The following is a 23,084-nucleotide window of genomic DNA, read 5'->3' as shown; positions in this document are numbered from 1 at the left end:
CGGCACGTAGGGCTGACAACCTTACCGCCATCTTTGAGCTGATTGTCTAGATAATGTGGGAACCTCAACGTCTCACAACCCCATGGGCCTTCACGGCCTGGTATGGGGATAACTTTATTACTTTTTACTTTTACTTTATTACATGAAGTGTAGCACATGTGGTTCACAACAGACCATTTGTGCATGTCATTCATGGGAGATGGCCTCACCATATCATTCCGTAACATACAGGACTGGAAAGGAATATGAGAGAAAATGGGGGAAGTTAATGGTATGAAAGCTTATATATTACATGCAACTTCCCTCTGGATTATCAACAGGTGTTATACTAGTTTTGTTTAAAATCTCACTTTTTGCAGCTAAACATTTTGGCTCTTTGATACCATATTAATTTCAAAAACTGTGATGTGACTGTCATTTCAAGTTTATAATAAAACTTCTTCCACTTTTAGATGTGAAATGCATACCGTTTGCTGGGCACCACCATCTCACATGCAGGTATACTTACTGTACCAGGAGCCACCTACTTACCAAGAATACCCATGTCGAAGCGGCCAGACTTCTTGGCTTGTGTGATTATCGCATTGAGTGTGTCTGTGAAGTATTTGAAGAGCCGATTCTGCAGGTCTACTGGCATGCCCAGGATCCTGGTAACACAAGGCAATGATTTTATGATATTGTCCCTGCCCCAGACCACACAGCATCAAATGGTAGGATGACAGCAAATAATGAATTGGAGAGGATCTGAAAGGAAGAGGTACTATGCTGGCATTTGTTGGATGGACAGAACAACCACAAAAACCTCTGTGAAGACAGCTTGATTAGAAACATTCTTTCCTTGTTATTCTTTGGGTAGGGTGAGCCCATGGCTCTTAGGCCCAATGCACAAGCCAGCCATGAATGAAACGCGAGAGAAATGGAACTGTTGGTGGAATAAGAATTGGCAGAGGAAACTAAGTACTCAGAGAACATGTGCCCTAGTGCCATTTTGTCCATCACAAACTCGATATGGACTGATCGGGACTGAACCTGGGGCACTGTGGTGAGAAGCCAGCAAACAATGTTGTCATAGTGACAATATATGATGACAGACCCACACCCACCCTCACACTCACCTGTTGAGGAACTTGCTCATGTTATTGTAGTCCTTGTCCAGCATCAGCACACCTGGCATGTTCTCACTGTTGCATATTAGTCCCACGCCCACGAGTGCATCTGCCACATCTGAAGCATAACTCTGTTGTTATCAGGTTATAAGTACATTTGCTATAATCGAAAGTACTTTATCATATGAGATGTGGATTTTCATGGTGGTGATCATCAAAACTACAGTCTTCTGGGTGTGATGCTGTGTAGTTTAACAGGTACCAACATTTTGGAAGAATGTGATGCCTTTATCATCAGGGTAGAAGGAACACACAATCAAACCACTCTTCCGTACCGAAAGGAGAGGCAACAGGTTCCTCTGAAATGCTGGTACCTGTCTACCAACCACACAATCACCCTTAGAAGCTTGACTGCCAATTCTAACTATAGAGTGTTCAAAACACTTCTGATGCTGCATTATCATTGGTAACAATGACTGTTAAAACACAATTACACAGTTGCCAGATTAGGTTTTGAACATATGATAGGAACCAAAACTGTTAATACCATGAGATCTCACTGAACATGCAGGACTTCTCTTCTGAAGGTTGGCCATGTTTCAGACAATGAAAGAAATATACAGTGGCCTCGATGGGTGTAATGTAAATGGTCTGCATGAGACACTGGTGACTACCATGGCAGCAAGAAAGGTGTGACACAGACACTGGTGACTACCATGGCAGCAAGAAAGGTGTGACACACAGACACTGGTGACTACCATGGCAGCAAGGTGTGACACAGACACTGGTGACTACCATGGCAGCAAGGTGTGACACAGACACTGGTGACTACCATGGCAGCAAGGTGTGACACAGACACTGGTGACTACCATGGCAGCAAGGTGTGACACAGACACTGGTGACTACCATGGCAGCAAGGTGTGACACAGACACTGGTGACTACCATGGCAGCAAGGTGTGACACAGACACTGGTGACTACCATGGCAGCAAGGTGTGACACAGACACTGGTGACTACCATGGCAGCAAGGTGTGACACAGACACTGGTGACTACCATGGCAGCAAGGTGTGACACAGACACTGGTGACTACCATGGCAGCAAGGTGTGACACAGACACTGGTGACTACCATGGCAGCAAGGTGTGACACAGACACTGGTGACTACCATGGCAGCAAGAGGTGTGACACACAGACACTGGTGTCCCCTGTGCCAGTCAATGCTATACATTTGTGAGAGAGAAAAACATAACAATAACATATGAGATCTGAGGTTCTCAAGGCAGTGCCTGCAAGTATTAATATCCTCTGGGACATGATGCCTTGTAGTCTGGTAGGCATTTGCTAATGTTCTGGAGGAACATGTTGCTTTCATCTTGAAGGCAGAATAATACTAAGCTAAATGTGGAAACAACTTGCCTTTTTTTATCCCACCTTTTCTAATTTCCCTATACCACATAAGTCACCAAGAGGTACTTCCTTCCTACTTTTATATTCTTGCAAAAAGAAAACAGCCCTTTCAAGGGTCAAGGGAAATAAATGTTTCTGTTTCCCATTACTTTGGCTTGTAAGGGCTTGTAACCTGGCCATCTCCACATACCCATACCAGATTTTTAAATGCCTAGCTTATGCTTCTACCCTGAGAATGGAGGTAGCACATTTTTTCAGAAAATCTGTAATTACCTAGCAGACTACTCAGCATCATATCCCATTAAACAATAATGTTCAAATTCTGTATAATGAAGGAAAGAAAAAGTTTTAAGATTTCCAAGTTTGTTGGTTTTCATGGGTCCGATACAGATAACTGCAGATTTAGTGGTTTTTGATGACAGATGGCTGATGAATGAAAATTGGTAAAGGAAACTGAAGTACTTGGAGAAAACATGCCACGATGCCACTCCGTCAACCACAAATGCCACATGATCTGACCTGGTATCAAACCCAAGCTGCCATGATGAAAAGCCAGCAATTAACCCCACAGCTACAGCAAGGACACCCTGCTACTGCTGCATATACAGCAAGCAGCCTCGCAAACCATGACTCACCTTTGAAGAAGTCGCCTTTGTAGTCCTGTGGAGGTGGAACTAAGGGAGCCTCATAACCCATGATCGTTTTCATTGTGGCCTCAAGGGCAGCTCGGCCATATTTGTTGTCAATGTTAAACCTTGACAGATCCCTCGTCTCTGTTGCACGCCGGTCTCCATGTGTTAGCGCCCCCTTTTGACAGATTCAAATGTCCGTAATACTGTACTACATTTTCTACATCTATTCTAGCCATTACAAAACTTCAGTATGTATCCAGTTCTACGTCTTGGACTTCACAGGCAACCTGCATTACATCTTGCTCCTAACCAAGTCATCACATTATGCTTTTACATAGGTTATTTTTTAATAAAGAGAAAGGTAAAGCTGTCCTTGGGTTTAGTTAAGCAGCCATAAACATGTATGGGAGAGTGGAAGTACACATCCAAGGATTCTTAACTGCAGTACTAGATGGAGGAAACTGGTCAGCCTCACGCCACTTTCTCTGCCACTGCAAAAGGATCACCTGTACCCACTGAATAAGTGGCCAGTTTGGAAGCTGCAGAGAGCAGAAAAATCTGTCAGCCCTGTCAGCTATCAAACCCCCTACTACTAGCCATCAGAGAACCCCACATCTCAAAACTATAATCAGAAATGGCTACTGTTTGTTTTATTGAGTGAACACAAATATATGGACACTTAGAGGAGTTTCTATATTTTCCATGCACATGGTATTTAATGGAGCCGGGATACCTGTCAGTACAGTCACTAAGCTATGGCCTCTAGAATCAAGAGAACTGGGATTGATCCCACGTAAAGAGAGAGATTTTTCTTTTTTATATAACATCCAGACAGGCTTTACTAACCACCCAGCATATCCACTGGGTATTGGAAGCTTTCCATGGTGGTAAAGAGGCTGAGGCATGAAGCTTACTATTGACCTCTATCTATCACTGAGGTTATAATGCATGAAACTATACTCCACTCCCTAACATGCTTTCATGGCGTGGAGCTGACTAAACACAGGAATATATTTACCTCTACTTTTTATATGGCGGGTAAGAGTAGAAATACCAACACTAAACTGAAGGTAAGCTGACAAGGGGAACGACACCAGCATGTAAGAGGAATCGATAAGGAATCAGACTAATTATGTTTCAGCAAGTGACACTGCATAGATGCTATAAGTAATGTACAATACATCATTAATTAAAAAATCTAGGGCCATAAATATAAGCCTGAATTATGAAAGAGAGTCAGTAAATAGGTCACAAATGGATGTAATAGATTTTCTAAGTGCATCACTAGGTAGCAGCACCGTCCAACTTCATGACTGTCTAGGTAACAGACGTGCATGTGCATTTGCAAGAGGCTGGTTTCAGTAGTCAAAATGGTGACCAAGCTTGAGGGTGTACTGCCAAAGGGGTGTTCTGTTGTGCAGTTTTTGTGGAAAAAGGATTCAATGAAAAGGATATTCATAAAGAAATGTTTCCTTTTTATGGTGGAAAGTGTTTGTTGCATAAAGCAATTCACAACTGGATCCAGGAACATGGCAAACTTTTCACTGATGATAAAGAGGTTGAAACAGAGATGTAAAAGTGGCCAAGACAACAGACAAAAGACTTCTATTCTGTGGATTTCAATGCACTGGTAAAGCGATGGGACAAATGTATCAGTGTTGGTGCAGGATATGTCCAGAAATAAATGTTTTTTTTCCCAAGTTCGAATATCACATGTTACTTTTATATCCCTTTGTGATCCATTTACTGACTCTTCCTCGTACATAATTTAAAATCTTCCAGTTCTTTTTTTCACTGTGGATTTACCTATGGAGTAATTAGTTAAAGTAACGAAGTAACAGTGTGTTAAAAACATTGATTGTTGTGTAAAGTATCAAAATAATTCTTTTTTATAAAAAATATTTAAATTTGACATAAATAATCACAAAACTACACATGGATGACAATTTATATATACCCATAAATTTCTACCACAGTGCACATTACAGTCAGAGCAGAGCACCAGGTGGTGAAAAGACCAGGCTGGCCATGTTCACCAGACTTAACACAGTATAAAGTTCATTCTGTTTGAGGAGGAGGGTGGGGGGGTTGCTTTCACTCAACTGCTATCACAGACTAGAGCCATTGCTACATTGCTGTTATGTACACCTGCCAGTGTGCACCTTACAAGGATACCTTCAAATGAAATCCTCTGGTTACTTCTATGTTCCAGTAGGATTGTCTCTGCATGCCTTGCCACACAAACACAACAGCTGACACTGTCACAACTGTCTCTTTTTCTTCTGTTGTGGAGTGACACAGAGTTCCTTGTTAGGCTGCAAATGAGTCCACTGTACCAACCCCAGATGACAAACAGGAATGGAGCATTGATGGAATAATATCTCACAGGTGAAAAATGAGGTACTTTGACAACAACCTGCCCCACTGCCGTCCACCACCAATCCCACACAGAGTACCCTGGAACTGGCCCTTGGTAAGAAGGCAGCAACTAACTGCCTGAGGTATGGACTGGCCACAACCACCAAGGAATGCTCAATGGAACTTGTTCAGTACAAACGCGAAAGGCTTGTCCGAACAGGGACCTGCAGTGGGAATGTGCTGATAGAATCACCAATACTTACTAGTCATTTAGGGTTCAGCCATTGGCCCGAACAGATCAATTAGACAAGTGCATTATTGGAAGAAAGAATTTCTTTTTCAGTGAGGGGAAAAGACAGTAACACAAAAATACACACATCAAGTTGACGTTATTTTTCCATATAGAAATATACAGTGTCCGAGCTGATGTCATTTTTCTTTACAGAACATATTCCGAATATGCAGAACAATTGTGTTTGTAGTTAAACTATCAGCATCACGTTAAATAGTGGTACAACTACCTGGGAACTAGAACCATCAGTGAGAAGCAGGGCATTAGCAGACCATTAATCACAAGCCAAACTTCTCCCCCAAAGTTGCAGAACCTATTCTTGAATTATCCAAGCATACTAGTTCATTTTCACTCTTTGATACTTATTTTCAGAGGGGTTCTGTTCTGGAATCTGGAAAAAACTATCTACACTGTAAAATGATTTTAGGACAAAGATTTATTTTGTAACATACTGGAATCCCCAACACCCAAAAAATTCTGAGGCTGAGATTTAATGTGATAAAACTTACCAAACTTTCTAGCCTTTTCGCAACAATAGATGCAAATCGCCGCTCGCCTGCGAGGTCGGAGATCAGGAAAATGTACTCGGGGGCATTAACTTGGTTACTTCGGTGAGTTCGCCCTGCAATACCAACAAATCAGCCATTACAAGGTATGCTTCTCCAAAAAGTCTACCTTTCAAAATGTGCTGGCTGTAAGACAAACGAACTGTCCATAAATCTGCACCACCACAAAAATAACTATCTTTCATTCTGAAGTTTTTATCATTTCATCCTGTGGCTCATCTCATTCCAGCTGTGCACGTGATATTTTATGCTGCTGTTGAAGTGAAGTCTTGAGACAGACAGACATGACCTGGCAAACAGCAAGACAGTGTCTCACCAAACTGCTGGATTGCTCGATCAGCACTCCACGGCAACTCTAGCGTGATGTGGACCCTGCGTCTCTGGTTGCGGGCACGCCGATCACTCTGCAGAGAGATTCCGCTTGAAGCAGCCTCAGAGATGATTGCCACATCCTTCTCACCATCCATGAATCTCTGTTTCTCTGCACACATTATTTCAGGTATTGAACACATTAACTCAGTAAACAATGAAACTGTGATACGAATATGGCTTACAACAAGAACTTCATTAAAGTGAACTATACGACAAGCAACATCTACTCTTGGCATAACACATATGTACAACAGTGTAACATAAGGTTGCCCCTGCACTTAATTAAGCACCATGTCACGAAGCTGTATGGACCAACTGTTAACTGATCGAAATCACTGCACTGCATGACCTCACATGTCAATATATTTACATGCTATTATTGCACGTAGTCATTATTCGAGAATATACCCCTACACTTTCCTCACGATATTTTCATGCTGCTGTGTCCCTTTTGTGTAGTTTACCTAGGTCGGATGGAAGCAAGTGAAATATATTACCACCACATATATCATACACTGTTTTACTAAAACAGATCACCTGTCAAATTTAATGTCTCCAGGGGAACATCCACTTCTGAACGGGATTCGTACTGGACACCATCCTCAGTCTGGACAACTCTGCCCTTCCTTCCAGTCATCTGTTGAACATAAAAATATCAATTAACAGATGTTAGACTTGCAGTTCCCGTGGCAGTAACCATGGGGATTACCCTGTTCTGAGATGTGATGCCATGCACTTTGGTAGAGAGGTATAGATATTTCAGATCAATCCGTTATCTTCAACCTGAAGACGGACACTCCAAAACGCTGCTACCTATCTAGCAAACTATATGGCACCACACCCTCTACCCTTTCCTGGCCCTCCTCCCCCAACCAGCAATTTTCAACCAAAATACCAAGTAGGGTGGTGTAGCAGCATTGCTCTGGATTTGTATTCCAAAGGTGCTTGGTTTCAATCTTGCTGCTATACTGGCTATCCAGACTGAGATACTCTTGGCTTTCTTCAGTCACACCAGGGAAATGAGAGGATAGTACCTCAATTATGCCACAACTACTTCCTTTCCAATGTATCACTCATCACCAATCAATCTGATGTCATACAGTCTAGCTACAGTAAGCATCATTAAATCCCACCCCCCCCACACCAAAATTCAACCAATACAGATCCCTTGATATCACAGTATTCAATTTTATGTTTAGCAGTTCTTCCATTCAACATTCAAACTGGCATTCCCCACGAACCTCCCGGGACCCAATGATTATGTTCAATCTTCAAGTTGTGCTTCACTGGACCATTAACTGACCATGCAAGTTCACATCTGTATATAAATGAGGAACCAGAGAATTTCCACCATATTTTGAAAATTATTTGTTACCCTTTCTTATAGCTATTAAATTCACCCAAGAAGCCAAATAAAAAATACTGGCTTACAAGTGGACAGAAGATGAAATGTTATGAAGAATGGCTTCCTTCATCTTGTTGAGCAAAGATGAACAAAGATATTTCAAAAGAATTCAATCTCGACCCAACTGAACAGAAAGCACAGTATAATGGAACCCCCATCTAATTATTCCTTGATCCAAGGCTTCCTCTCATTTAATGATCAATTTCAATAATCTCAGTATCAAATTCCCTCTGTTTTAAGTTTTTCCTCATTTTAGTGTTCAAATCCATTGGTCCTCAAAAGAAACCTTAAATGGGTGGTGGGGTTCAACTGTATAAACAAAACTTCATCTGCCCCACCTTGCCCTTTTAATTAGCTACTCTCAGTGCTTTATCTCTCCTCCCACTCAACCTGTCCTTCAAAAATGACCTTCAAAGGTCCAAGGTTTAATCATTCTACTTCTCCTCACATCCCTGCATCTCCTGCTGACCTGCCCAGAACCACCATCACTCCCATTCACGAATCCCTCTCCAAAACATCCATATTCTTTACACTGTCGTCCTTATTCCTGTTGGATCAATAGGGACCCAGTACCTACCACTTTCTCCCATGTCCAGCGTACTCTTGCCTCTCTGAAGATGGAGGTAACATCGGTAGCTATCTACCAGTGTGCATGGTATCCTACCCAGAAGAAAGTAACATTCAAAAAAGCGAAGGCACAAGTTACACCCACCTCTGCCACATTCTCAGGTCCACCAAGCTCGTCAATGAGCTGATCTAGTGTGTTAGGCGGCAGCTTGTCCCCCAGCTCCTCAATCCGCTGAAGGAGCTCCTCCTTCATGTTGCATGCCCGTTCGATAGCGTCACGAGGAGGGGGGGGAGGGGCCTTCTCACCACTGCCGTGGTTTCCATTAGCATTACGCTTGCCTTTGTGAGAAGCCTTACGAACCAGAAGCGAGCTGATCTTATCCTGCGTGGACTGTCCCTTCTTTGACAACTTGTGCTTCTTTCCCTTTTTCTTGCGTCTGTCCCATGGATCTGAAAATATGAACACAGAAACAGAGTGTAATGTCCCTGTGATTCTGTGGAGTAAATGCATGAACACTCACGACTCAATGAAAGCAAAATAACGCCATTGCCATAATATTCAGCATGATGCTGACATGCAGACTTTGTAGCACAGGTCATGCATTCAACAGTGTGGTAGGGGTACCTCTCACCTTCACCAGACAATCTGCTGTGCACAAGGGCTTCACCTCTTGGTGAATCACTTGACTATGCAGATATATCCATGTTTGTGATGCCCCCCCCCCAAAGGAGCATTTTTTCTTCAGTACACTGGTGGTTCCAGCAGTAGTTTATTTTACAAAGCTGTCGGGTGGCTGCGCCATAGCTCAAGCAGTTAGTCACTGGCTTCCCATTGCGGTGGCCTGGGTTTGATCCCAGGTCTGGTCAACTGGAATTTGTGGTGGAGAAAGTGGCACTGGGGCAGGTTTTCTCTGAGTACTTCGGTTCCCCTGCCAATCTTCATTCCACCAATTGCTCCACAATCACCCTCACCCATCATCTGGGGCTGGTATAAAAGGCCAGAAGTGGCCGCAGTACAACGGACTTAGTCCCACCCCACTAGCAATAAAAAAAAATATGAAGCTGTCTGCAATTCAGACACTGTCAGATAATTGGAACACAGAAGTGGAGAATATGTGGAAGGGGTGCCCAGTATTTGCCCAGAGACACTGAATCTCAGCAAGACTAGAGTTCCGACAGAAAGCTGACTTGGGAACCTGTAATCTAGCAGACAGTTACCAACATTTCAGACATGGAGGTAGTAGGAGAAGGGGGAGAAAGGGCAGGAATAAGAAAGCAGAGGCAGCATACTGGTGCCTTTCTACCAGGCTGCAATGTGTCACATCCTATAAAAAAGCAACTTGAAGAACAAAACACGCTGAGAAATAGAACAATGAACTATAAGAGTTGTGAAAGAAACCCAGTTAATCTCAATTTAAGGTACTATCCTGGTATCTGCCTAAAGAAAACCATAACAAAGAAAACATAGTGGGGCTGCAGGCCAAAGTTTAAAGAAAATGATCTGAATATGATGAAGTGGTAACCATTCAGCCGGTATCTTCTTTTCTTTCCTACCACATCTAGGATCTATAAACCTCACTGTTCAAGAAGCACATTATGGGATATTTACATGCACACTGTAATCTTCCACAGTAGTCACAATGTGTCAGAACCAGCGTCATGTTCAACAAACCACACGTATCTTTGTCTCAAGTGTCCATTAAAACAGGAGAGTCACATTACCTGCATCAGAGTCACTGTCGGTGTCGAAGGGGTTGAAGTCGGAGCTAGCATTACTGTCTTCTGATGGACTGTCACTCTCTGCAGAATCCGTGCCAGTCAGCTTGAACTCTGACCCAGAAGTGCTACCATCCTTCTCTGACTCTGAGTCTGATTCCTCTGAAGAGGACATCTTGACTCGCTTCCATGCTCGCTGAGCTGCCTGTCGAACTAGATAGGCAATGGCATCCCTAATTACACATATCTCAAGAAGAATGTCAACATACGCAGGAATTCAAGATAACCAAACTCCATGGAGCTTAATATCGAGCACAGCTCACTGTAGCTCCAAAGTAGTGTACTACAGCAAACTTGTCTCCAACTTCAAATTAAAACTGACGTACATAGCTAAGAATACTGTGTGCTGATGTCAGCACTAATCTATGCCTTGGTGCTTTTAGGAAACCTGAACAAAATACTTATTGATGTTAAAACCGTCTGTTTACAAACTCTTAGAAACATCGCATCAATCTTACATGTAGTTCTCTGGCCCCACACTGTGCTCAGAAAAGAAGGCTTCAAGGGGTTAATTGCTTAGAGAACAAGTTTTGCTAAGATTAGAAACTTAACAAAATTATTTTACTCTGTTGAATTTGAGGGTCTCACAAAAGTGACTATGAAAAGTGCAGTCTTATAAGTTGTAGTTGTAGTTTGGGGACAGCCTGACATATTGGAGTAGGATATCACCTCCATTTTCTGGGCTAGAGACTACGCAAGTCAGGTAAGTCAGAAGCTCAGATCAGCTTGGTGGCTGCTTCCGATGCTGGAGGTACATGGTCCTCTGAAACTTCAACCTCTCTCTCTCTCTCTCTCTCTGAATTACATGGCGTTAAAACTCAAGCCCACACTCCTTATTTTATGTTGCCTTGCAATTGACACATGGAGGGTATTTCAGAACAGGTAATGACAGGAATTTCTGGATTTGAAACACAATAAGTGAGAGTATGACTAAGAAAACTGCATAATGAAGAGCTCCATACTTTCAAATCCGCACCACATAACATATGATTCGAATAATAAGGCCACAACTACAAACATTATGACAAATGTTCCATTACATTATTTGCAAGTCACAGCTGCTTTTAACATACTGTGACATGACAGCTGAAAGCCTGAGTAGTGGAAGGTACAGATGTGGCCACTGCTAGGCAATGACGCAGTGAACACGTCTCCACAATAACAGATACTGATGCAACAACAGAGGATACCAATGTTTCTATGCTGTTTGTGCCGAGGTTATAAAACGAGAACCAACCGGAGAAGCCAGTCCGACAGAGGTTGGAATTGGCAGTTAGCAGTCTTTGAGTTGCACTGTTAGCAGCCACTACCTAGCAATGACTAGTGAACATATGGAAGCCTTCACATGTACTGTAGCTGTAGTAATCTAGTGAGTGTAAATCAGTGAGACTGTTACATTACAATAATTTCATTATCAGGTCTACACAGCATCAAATTGTAAAATAACTGATGAATAATAAGTTGGAAAGGATTTCAGATGAAGCAGTTGTGGCATAATTGAGGTACTGTATTGGTATTTGTGTGGAGGAACTAAAGAGAGCCATGGGAAACATCAGTGAGGATAGGTGGTGTCCAGGATGAAATTCAAACTGAGCACCTCCCAAGTGTCAAGAACCCATCTGTTACGTCAACCCATTCAGTGCACATCCATAGCTGCTCTCCTTCCGCTACACTGCAATGCTTTTACAAGACAGCACTCAGACAAAGAATACAGATTTCAACACAGGACAGAGTTCTTGGCTACTGTCACAATGTCGCAGGGCATTACACGATACCTGGTTTCCGTTTGCCACTCGAACCACCTGCCTCAGGATCAGCATCACCATTGTTGACCTTTCCATGATCAGACTTACGAGGAGGATCCAAACCAAGGAGCCGGTGAATTCTGTTGCGATCTGGAGCAGGGAAATGTTTTTCCACTAGCGTCTGCAGGACACCTCTGCCAAGACACATGAGAAATTAATAGGTTAAAATGTCATATTTATAGCAGTAGTTGGTTCAAACTCAAGAAAAAAAAGTTGCCTACACTTCACAGCCTTCACTTAAGGCTAATTTTAATTGACGCAATACACAGATTCCTTACTGCAAGCAAGAGCAGTGCCATGACGGACAACAAAGTACACATCAAATGGGACCTGAGGCCTTACCAGTGCCATCCAGATCGAAACAGCATTGGCCAACAGTCTCATTAGACTGGCATCTTTCTAGTTGTGGGTTTCACTCAAGAATTTTGTTCTACCATGATGGTCCTGGCTGTGTTCTGACCATCTGAGCTTGCAAATACATGCATTGCTGAGGCTCATGTGTTGCCAGCTTGCGAAATTTGTTCTACCATGATGGTCCTGGCTGTATTCTGACCACCTAACTACAGACTGCACATATTGCCATCTGAGGTGTAAATGATAATTTGATGATAGCACTAGCACTGGGACTTGGAGGAAGCAGCCCTACAGGACAAATCAGTACATGTTTTAGCTGGGTACTGGAAGACATTAAGACAAGATGAAAATACTAGTAAAAAACTGAAAACAAGAAACCGTGGGAAAAGAGAAGAAATTGGAGACCATCCATCAAGCAGTGCAAAATGGAAACAACGCTAGAAGAGGAACATAACTACAGTGCAAGCACACTTCATGCAAATTTGAAGCAATGCAATATATAAAAAAAAAAAATTATCGAAGTCTCACTTCCTGTGCAACCTTTGAAATAACGTGAAACCCCAAATCCCCCTCACTTTACATTTATTCCTATGAGAACATCTACCTTGAATTATGTGTGGTCTTCAGGAACACATCCTTGCATTCAATGTAGCTCTCTTTCCAGAAGCATGCATATTCAGTAAAACCATGATTTAAAAGCATCCCTCAAGAGCTGTAATAGGGCACAGTGAATGAAATACTGTGTGTCAAGTATGAGGTTGATAACCACTATTTTTATACAAGGCTTCTCAATGACTCACTTTGCAGTTGACACAAAGTCAGAGAGCTCCCCGTCATCTCGTTCTAACTGTTCCAGAGTTCGGGCCTCACCTGTTGACTGCAAACCGATCACAACACATTTCCCACACTTCACAGCCTCCCTGTAAGTAAGTCAATTCACTAGCAGAAACACGATAAATAACATGGCCTTAATGTTCTAATGGCTCCAGAGAAACAATGCAAAAACATTTGAAGATTCTGCCAAGTCTAAGTAAGCACCAGAGTACAAACAATGCTGGGTCTTAGGTTTCAGAAGCAGCGATTATGAAGGGTACTACCTCCCGGGATGTCATAATGTTGAGAAGTACCTTGGCTCAGTACAGTATTCTATGGAACAGCCTCTTGCCTTCCTGTCATGCTGACCGACTCCTGGCTTATACCCGCACTCCCTTATCCACCGAGGCCTTGCCTAATGGTGGGCACGCTGCAGATTATTTGGGATTTAGCAGCTGAACTAGGTGGAAGCCTGAGGCAGTTCAGCCGAGGGTTTCAGAATGGAGGACAGATGGACAGATGAGTGTCTGGTTTCCAAACTTATATTTGGCATGTTTTCTTAAACTCCCTTATGTCTGCTCTCACCTCTCCTGGTGCTGTGATTGTAAAGTATAATGTTTCCGGCATTTAGTTGTCTTCTGGCCTCACCCTGGGCATCTGATGTCTTAAACTGTACCAAGAGTAGTCAAATATTACAAAATATATCAGGCTCACTGTGGGTGAATCACGGCCCAATTTCATTGTACTTTTGGGGTTTATTTATTACATACCTATTGTGCCCTTATTTTACTAGACTGCCTTTTATTGTGATCTTACTCTTACCTGGCCTCGGGATCATTTGAAGTTGCGACTTTCAAAAACTGGTACAGTGTGTGCTCACAACACCCATTTTCCCCTTATGCACCAACTGGTAGCAGACCGTGGTTACATGTTTCAGTTTGGTTTATATGCATTTTACTATATGTTGTTGTATTATTACGATTAAGCTAAGCTGTATTTAAATTTGAATTGCTTTGTTGATTTGTCTGCTACCTACTCGCATTGCAATACCTGCTCCTATTGGGTGAGTGTATGATCTGACCATGGCCACCTAAAGGGACAAAAAAACTACATTGCTTCACCCTGGGGTTTAATTTGGCACTATGTACACTGGCCTCACAGTTTCTTGGTAAAAGTTCACCACTATTTTGGAACAATGTACTGCCTCCGTCTTCAGGAACAAAGAGTAAATCAAGAAAAATGTAAGCATGTCATTCTGCTTGCTGCTTGCTTGGCTTACCCTTCAATTTTGGTCAATGAAAAATTTGATTTTTTCCAATAAAACACAAAAGTGCCGAATGAATTTAAGTTGGGATTTGCTGTTCTCACAGCCGTGAGTATCCTGATCATGGTACTCTAGCATGTCACACATGCAGGTAATGGGTTCTACTGAAATCTTGGCAGCTATCCACTAAATTATAAGTCATCACATCCCAGAACACTGTGAACTGAATTTAAAGATATCACTAAAAATTCAACAACCCTTTGAAGGCTAACAATACTGTAGAGAAAAATGTACCCTAGTACATAACACCAAGGCAGAAACATCTTCAATTTCAGATTGAAACTGAAAACACAGTAAAAAATTCCTTGCACAGATGACAGCATCAATGAAAGCCCAGGTACCTTTAAACAATCTTTTACAGGTACTTAAGAGCACTGTCAGCATCAAGTGGCAGGACGATTCATGAATGATGAATTGCAAAGGATAGAAAGGAAGCAATAACAGCTTAACTGAGGCAATATCCTGGAATTTGCCTGGAGGGACTGAGGAAAATCATGAGAATCATCCATGAGGACAGCCAGTGCCCAAACAAAGTTTGAAACCAGTGCCTCTGGACAATAAGTCTAAAGCAGTGTTACCTGAATGGTGTTCTGTGAAACCCCAACATTCTGCAAAGTTTCATCACAATATATAGAATGACAATTTAAATATTATTATAAACGTCACTTAACATAATTTTCATTTCAAAGTTTCTTTAGAATATAAGTGTCATTTTCAAAGGAAGAAATAAAGAAACTACAGTGTACTTTTGCCTCAGAGAAACACTTTATCAAGGCACGCAGTTCATCAGCAGATAGCTTCCACCGGCATATCTTGCGCAGAACTAGATTCTCAAATTAGGGAGCAACAAAGACAAAACAGTTTAATAGATTCAATGTGGCACAAGATGTGAGAATTCAAATTTCCAGTATCAAACCAAAGAGAATGAGAGTTTGTCAATCAAGAATAGAAAAACCACTCTTCACAATGAAGACTGCAAATGTGTAGCATGTGAGTTTCCAATATTCATTTTTCACATATACGAAATGCGATTTTCGTTTCTAAACACATGCAGCTACATAATATGTTGATCTCATATCCTTGTTTAACGTTTATTTTTTATTATTATCCTTACTAATCTGTGGTATGGGTTTTTAGCTGCATATATAAGAATTTTATTAGGAGTTCCATTATAAATTTTCATGTTACAAATTGGCCAAATTATTCCAGGAAACACCAGTCTAAAGTATTACCTCTAGACCAACCCATTCAATGTATCTATAAGCTGAACAAAATACACGTTCACTGTAAAATAATGAGAAAGGCAATTCCCCTGTTGAGGCAGTTTACAGGGCCTGAGAATCATGGCATCCTTCTTAAACGTAGTTCTTTGGGTCAGCACTCCGCTACAATAGAAACCTTCAAGTGGGTTCTTTCCTTAAAAAAAAATATCATTTCAATGTGCAGTGCTTTCTGTAAGAGCAATATTTACCTTGCAGTGACAACAGCGTGGTTCACTTTTGCGGCTATACACAGATATTTGAAGAAACGCTGATGTGAGGACCAGAACTGCCCCCACATTGTCTTTTTCATGCGGTTCTCAGCATCCACAAGCTCAGCAGCTTCCTGGAACTTCTGCATGGCTTCCACCCACTGAACAAAGAGCTCACCATCAGCAGGACACAACAGTGAAGGACCTCAAGCCTGCCAAGTATCTTCAAATGGTACAAGATTTAAGGTTTCCACAGTGAAGGCTCATACTGCTGAAAACACGGGTACCTGCCTACTAGATTATACGGTGTCTAACACAGAAAACCACAACATAAATCTTTAAATGACATGTTTCTTACAGTGATAGTAATACAGAAACACACAATCAGCATATCTTCTTATACAAAATTCTTTTGTAGAGCTGTACCATTAGTTTAAGTTCTTTAGTGGTGAATAATACATCACAGTAAGACAGCGAGTAAAGACTTGTAATGAATATGGGATGAAGCAGCTGTAATGTACTGTGCCAATATCTTGCATTTCTGTTTAGACAGAAACTTAAATCAGGCCAGGATTTCAATCATGTATCCCCCCCCCCAATATGCAAGTAAGATATTCATGTCCCTTATTGATTTAATGCCTATGATCCTGAATCAGGCTGAATATATACTGAAATCACATGTAGGACTTCTAATACAGACTTACCAACTTGACAGATTCATCATAAACTTTAACAAATTCTTTTGATAATGCCACCTCTTCTATTTTGAAGCCAACACCATGGAAACTCAACTGCCTTGCGATGTACATCCCCCGAAGCTTCATGTCCATTGCAACAATTTCCATGGCACCCACACCTCTGCAACACAAACAGGTCAAAACAGTAATATCTGATAGAAATGCACACTCAACGTCAAGTTATTTTCTCTGCACACAAATCTCACATCTAGTCACCTCGTACACCACAGCGAGAAGCAGAGCTGTAGAAGCTATGGTGTGGATGATCAGGAACATATACGTGCTATATTAATAAACACTGGCCCACAATTTGAGTAACTTTTAGAGCAAGATGAGGTTCACATGATGACATCAAGATTACTGTCTTCTGGGGCGTGACAATACACAGTATGGTTGATATGTACCAACTTCGGAGAAACTTGCTGCCTGTGACTTTATGGCAGTAGAGTGACTTCTCTACCCTCAAGACAGAGGTAACATGTTTCTACAAAGCATCAGAACCCATGCAGGGTCTAAAATTCTCACAGCAGTGGTTATGTAAAGTTCTGTCTTGTGGTATATAATATTGTGTAGCATGCTGAAAGTCAACCGACATTTCAGAGGAATATGTTGCATCCATCTTCAGGGTCAAATAAGCCAAACAACCAGCATGAAAGCAGGTGGCAAGCCAGAAATTTCAGATTATATAGGAAGCAAGAGGGAAATGGAAGAGTGGACCTGAGTTCCCAGTGGCTCGCCATGGGACAGAACGAAACCGCTGGGCTCTCACATGACCACCAACAAACCAATAGGAGACAAGGACAGAAGTTCAGGGTGGCCTTGAAAAGGGGCGGTTTTGGTGGTCGACAAAAAAGGCAGGGAAAATGTGTGGGGGCGTGCTGGACAGGGATCCAATGTGTATGATGGCATGGCCCCATGGGCAACCCAGATCTGCTTGTGATGCAGGCTTCAAATGACTGAGTTCCATCCAAATAATAAGAACAGGGAGGATGGCATCTGTCTGAACAGGTCATGCAAACCTCCCATCAGCTCCCTAGGAAGCCTCCATCACATGATAACAGATTTGGGTTCTCTGTCATTCTATACTCCACTTCTTGCTTCCTATTGGTTCACTTGGTGGTCATGTGAGAGCCCAGCGGTTTCAATTTGTCCCATGGCGAGCCACTGGGAACTGAGGTCCACTCTTCCATTTTCTTCCTGCTTCCTAAAAATTTGAAATACGGCTGATTACTCAGCTTACCACCACCACCTTTCTTGCTGGTATCTTGCTCAGATTTTTTGACTGTGAAAATGGAGGTGATAAGTTCCTCCGAAACGCTGGTTGACCTTCAACAGACTACATGGCTCTGTATCCCAGAAGACAGTGTTCTTCATTAGTACTACTTACTAAACCACATAGCATAACAATACAAGATGACAGCAACCTTCTTACAGTACTGGATTTCAAGAAGCGCTACAGATATGTACTAGCAACAAGATGTTCTATGCTCCAATATGAGGCATTAATACCAACCTCTTCTCTACGGCAGAGATGAAATCTGTGAACTCGGAGAAGGGCGTACCTTCACCCCAGATGCCCAGGCGTGTCATGTACGCCATATTGCGAGGCTCTGAAGCACCAGTAGCAGATGCATAAACTACCCTAGCCTTTGGGAGCTTATTTTGAAGCTCCAGCACTGTCAGACCTGTCTTTGTGGGCTTTGAAGAGCCCACAGGACACAGATTCTTGGCTCTATGACACTCATCAAACACAACTGGTCCATCAAAATCTTCCCCACACCACTGCAGCAGCTGCTTCAGTCGTGTCTTGTACTTCCCACCCGACTGGGTTGACTCCCCAATCAGTGCAGAGTAGGTTGAGAATATTACACCTTTTTTCACATTTCCATTGATAGCTGAAGAGATCTTGGCATACTTGAACTGTGGAGCAGAGACATTAACTTATATACCATACTGTGTTGATGCACAAATGGCTGCATAAACCTCCTGCTACTATGGGACTGGTGGGCAAATTTTAACTGGGGGGGGGAATGCAACCTTCGACCAGCTGGACTGCACCTACACACACAACTGAAGTAATACTAAATGCACGCCTAATTAAAGTTAATATTTTACTCCAACTATGGCAACCAAACAAAACAAAAATAATGGTATGTGATTTAAAACTTTCACTTCAACTGTGTGAAATCAAGTCTTCTCAGATGGTCATCTCAACATGGAGTCAAAGATGCTACACATTTCCAAAAGCGGCCTCCATAGTCTAGGGGTAACGTTCCCACCTCATGACTCAAGGCACGCGGGTTCAAACCCGGTGGAGGTCGTGGAATTTTTAAGGGCAGAAAAATTCAGGGAACAAGTCCTCCAGGAGGGACTTTAAGCCGTGGGTCCCGTGTCGTGGCTTTACGGCACGTAAAAGAACCTCATACCTCAACGAGGCCTCCGAGCCAAATTATAAAGGACATTTCCTGCCCAACAATAGTCTCTAACACCTCTGGTAGATGGGGGAAGCATCTAGATACTGCTGAGCCAGTAGAGGCCGAACTCGCTGGCTGAGTCGGGACTGATGGCACGCACCAGTATCGGTAGCGTACAGAGACCGGTAGAATATCACAGGGGGACGTACAATAGACGCGGTGCATGGGGAAACCCACCCCCTCCAATAACAATAACAATAATAATAATAATAATAATAATAATAATAATAATAATAATAATACACATTTCCAATACTGTTTCTGACTGCAGCACTAGGTGTTGATGCAAGGAGTATATCACAGTTAGCTCAGTGTGTAAAAGTGAAGGAGCAGTGGATGGAGTCAGAGGGTTAGCAGTTTCCTATACCAACACTGACCATGGGCTCATCACTTGGTCACTTTGGAGGCAGTCTCTGAAACCCTGAACATTAATTCCATACACACACGTCTGGGAAGACTTCACAGCAAGAACTGTACCATACAATGATACACATAGCCCCAGTAACAATATGTGTAAGAGACTGCATGGTGATGAAGTTGGTGTCTAGGGTAGTTACCTTGTTAAGAGCGTGAACCTCTATCTTCGATGCTCCGATGTCACGCAGGTCCCTCTCAGCATCATACTTGAGATCATTTGAAACAGACACCCAGATTGCTCTTTTGCGCCCCTTCAGGTAATTCTCAAATATCACTCCAGCAATAGTCCGCCCTTTGCCAACACCAGCGCCATCACCTGGCACAAACAAAGGCCATCTCAATTGGATCTGAAACCTCACTTATTTTTATGACGTAACTAGCTCACCTACCTGGAAGTCTAATACACTGAAAAGTTATGATGTTGATCTTAATTATGTTAATATAAGGTACCAGAATTTAAGGAATTTAACTAACCCATTACAATGCAAATTCTTGGCTTCCTACAAATTTTTGAAAATTGTCATTTATATTTAGACAACTAGAGATTAAATTTCTCAAAAACTATCAACAGACATATAGGGCAAGCAAGGTATTATTTTGTTTTCTGAAGCTCTAAAACACGCAAAATTCCTCACTATGCTAGAATAAATGATTCCTGAAACACAAACTGTGCCAGTTTGGTCAGAACAAGTGCAAGAGCATGGAAATATATGAAGAACAAACAGACACACACTCCTCTTCACAGACAATGTGCTTCTCTACAAGAAGTGTATTACTAACTAATGAACTGAGTAAAGTATGGTGTTCTGTAGGCTTAGGACAAGTTACTGCCATGATTCTGGCTTGTTTGTATGGCAAAGAGTAGACAGCAAATACTTAGCACACACAGAAGCTACACCAGTTGATGTTCACTGTTCCCTCAATCCTGAAATCAGTTCTGACAGCCATATAAATACAACAATAATCACATGCTGTAGGAGTGACGAAGACAACGCATCGTTCTGTTCTACTCAGCACCCTTCTACAAATATACAGCCACATACAGTAACCAAGATCTGCTTCACACAGGCATGAATACAAGATCTGATGGTATGTACATTATTGTACAGTGCAGAATGGATGGCTGTTAGATGAACTGTAAAGGATTATGAAGGAAGCAGTAAGGCCTAATTGAGGTACTATCCTAGAGACTGAGGAAATGCATAAAAAGCTCTGTCTGGATAGCTGGTATTCTGGCTGAGATGTGAACATTACCATTGCACCAACCTGCTTGGTGATCCTGCATATGTTGGTAGCAAGGTATCAACATTTGGAACCAGCCGCCTCAGGTTGCTTAGAAACACTTGCAACTTTCTATTACAACTACATGGCACCATATACTGGATACCATGCCCCTGGTACACACAGTGCATCAAATGTTAATGTATCAACCAGCACCACCTGTATGACTGGTTACGCACCAATGAGGAAGCCAGCACGACTACCATCAGGTAGGAAATGCTCATGCTGCTGTGCAGCATACGTGACTGCCTCCAGCTGCAGGGCTGACAGCGCTCCTGTCGTGATCGTGTCCTCAGGCAATGTCAACTTGTACCACACATCTGTCGGAGCAACACTTGACAGCGAGGCAGTCTCCACCACTGGGTCAGGATGCTTCTTACCCAGTTTCACTGTTCAACAGATCAGCAACAGCAAAGGATAGTCCCATATAACAACAATTTCAACTAACACTAAAATTATTAATGTTGTCAAGTGCCATTCTGCAATTCCTACGTGTAAATTACCCCTTCCTATGTCATACTCAATATACTACATACTAGACAATTTCTTTCATCTTTCATTTCTGAAATACTCAGTGAGGGTCCTCCTACCTCTGTTTGCTATATGATACATTAATCTCTTATTCATTTACATTGCTCTTACATTAGTTCTTGTATCTGAACTTAGATGGCAGGCAACGTTTTCTAACTGTATCAAACTGACTGAGAAAAATGAACACAACTTGGGATATTTCTTACGTTTGCTTGATAGCTGAACAAATGAAAGTGTGAATAAGCGAATGAATGAGTGTGACAGTGTGTCCATCCACCTGCTTATGACAAATGGCTCCACTGATGAGATGAAGTAATCCACTTACAATTGGGAGCATTCACAAGGGAAAGCAGGAGTGGGAGAGTTACAGACCAAGTGGGTACTCACATTTAGTTGGCATGTAGTCAGCGTATGTCTCGGCCACACCCATGTCTTCATCATCAACCTCCTCCTCTTCCTGCACAGTGGTAAGAGGGTGAAGCTATGGAAAAACAAGACCAACATTCAGACACGCTCGACATGGAAGTCACTATTCTCTGCAACACATGATGTCGCATAGTCTGGTAGATCATTATCAATATGTTGGAAGCAACTGCTACCTCTATCTTCACTCTTCTGCCCTGAAGATGAAGCAGCAAGTTCCTCTGAAATGGTGGTAACATTCTACGAGACTATACAGCTTCACATCCCACACAGTAATCTTCCTATTCACTGACCTGAGAACCTCATATATCACACTATGAACACATTTCTCATTGATAACAGAAATACATAGTGTTCAGTAGCAGATACTTGAGTTTCAATGGCTACTTGGCCTCAGTAGCAGATACTTGACAGTTTCCATGGCTACTTGGCCTCAGTAGCAGATACTTGACAGTTTCCATGGCTACTTGGCCTCAGTAGGAGATACTTGACAGTTTCCATGGCTACTTAGCCTCAGTAGCAGATACTTGACAGTTTCAATGGCTACTTAGCGTTCAGTAGCAGATACTTGACAGTTTCAATGGCTACTTAGTGTTCAGTAGCAGATACTAGACAGTTTCAATGGCTTCTTGGCCTCAGTAGCAGATACTTGACAGTTTCCATGGCTACTTAGCGTTCAGTAGCAGATACTTGACAGTTTCCATGGCTACTTGGCCTCAGTAGCAGATACTTGACAGTTTCCATGGCTACTTAGCCTCAGTAGCAGATACTTGACAGTTTCCATGGCTACTTAGCCGTTACTCTCCAGGAATGGGGATTCAAATCTCCCAGATCTACAAGGCTGGCAGCTGCATTCTAATTAGGAAGTAACAGGATTGTGACATGACAGCTGAAAACCAGAATTGTGGAACAAATATGGCAATCACTGCACGCGGTAGCATAGTTGGGTGAGGCACTATGCTACAAGCCGGAA

General features: G+C 42.3%; 1 protein-coding gene across 1 annotated transcript in view; it reads right to left on the bottom strand.

The window, feature by feature from the left end:
* Positions 1-23,084, bottom strand: part of LOC111862831 (protein strawberry notch) — a 31,119-nt gene that overhangs the window by 7,150 nt on the left and 885 nt on the right. The window contains exons 2-17 of the mRNA XM_023848557.2: positions 22,076-22,169; positions 21,337-21,546; positions 20,017-20,192; positions 18,499-18,905; positions 16,953-17,106; positions 16,249-16,409; positions 13,441-13,560; positions 12,257-12,420; positions 10,428-10,634; positions 8,851-9,155; positions 7,271-7,370; positions 6,678-6,842; positions 6,305-6,417; positions 3,149-3,320; positions 1,116-1,224; positions 532-647 (exon numbers count right to left, since the gene is read on the bottom strand). Of these exons, the coding sequence (XP_023704325.1) occupies positions 532-647; positions 1,116-1,224; positions 3,149-3,320; positions 6,305-6,417; positions 6,678-6,842; positions 7,271-7,370; positions 8,851-9,155; positions 10,428-10,634; positions 12,257-12,420; positions 13,441-13,560; positions 16,249-16,409; positions 16,953-17,106; positions 18,499-18,905; positions 20,017-20,192; positions 21,337-21,546; positions 22,076-22,169 (2,773 nt within the window). The remainder of the gene's footprint in view (positions 1-531; positions 648-1,115; positions 1,225-3,148; positions 3,321-6,304; positions 6,418-6,677; positions 6,843-7,270; positions 7,371-8,850; positions 9,156-10,427; positions 10,635-12,256; positions 12,421-13,440; positions 13,561-16,248; positions 16,410-16,952; positions 17,107-18,498; positions 18,906-20,016; positions 20,193-21,336; positions 21,547-22,075; positions 22,170-23,084) is intronic.

This window comes from Cryptotermes secundus, unplaced genomic scaffold (genome assembly GCF_002891405.2).
Source record: "Cryptotermes secundus unplaced genomic scaffold, Csec_1.0 scaffold462, whole genome shotgun sequence".
Taxonomy (NCBI): domain Eukaryota; kingdom Metazoa; phylum Arthropoda; class Insecta; order Blattodea; family Kalotermitidae; genus Cryptotermes; species Cryptotermes secundus.
This window is presented reverse-complemented; position numbering and strand designations above follow the sequence as displayed.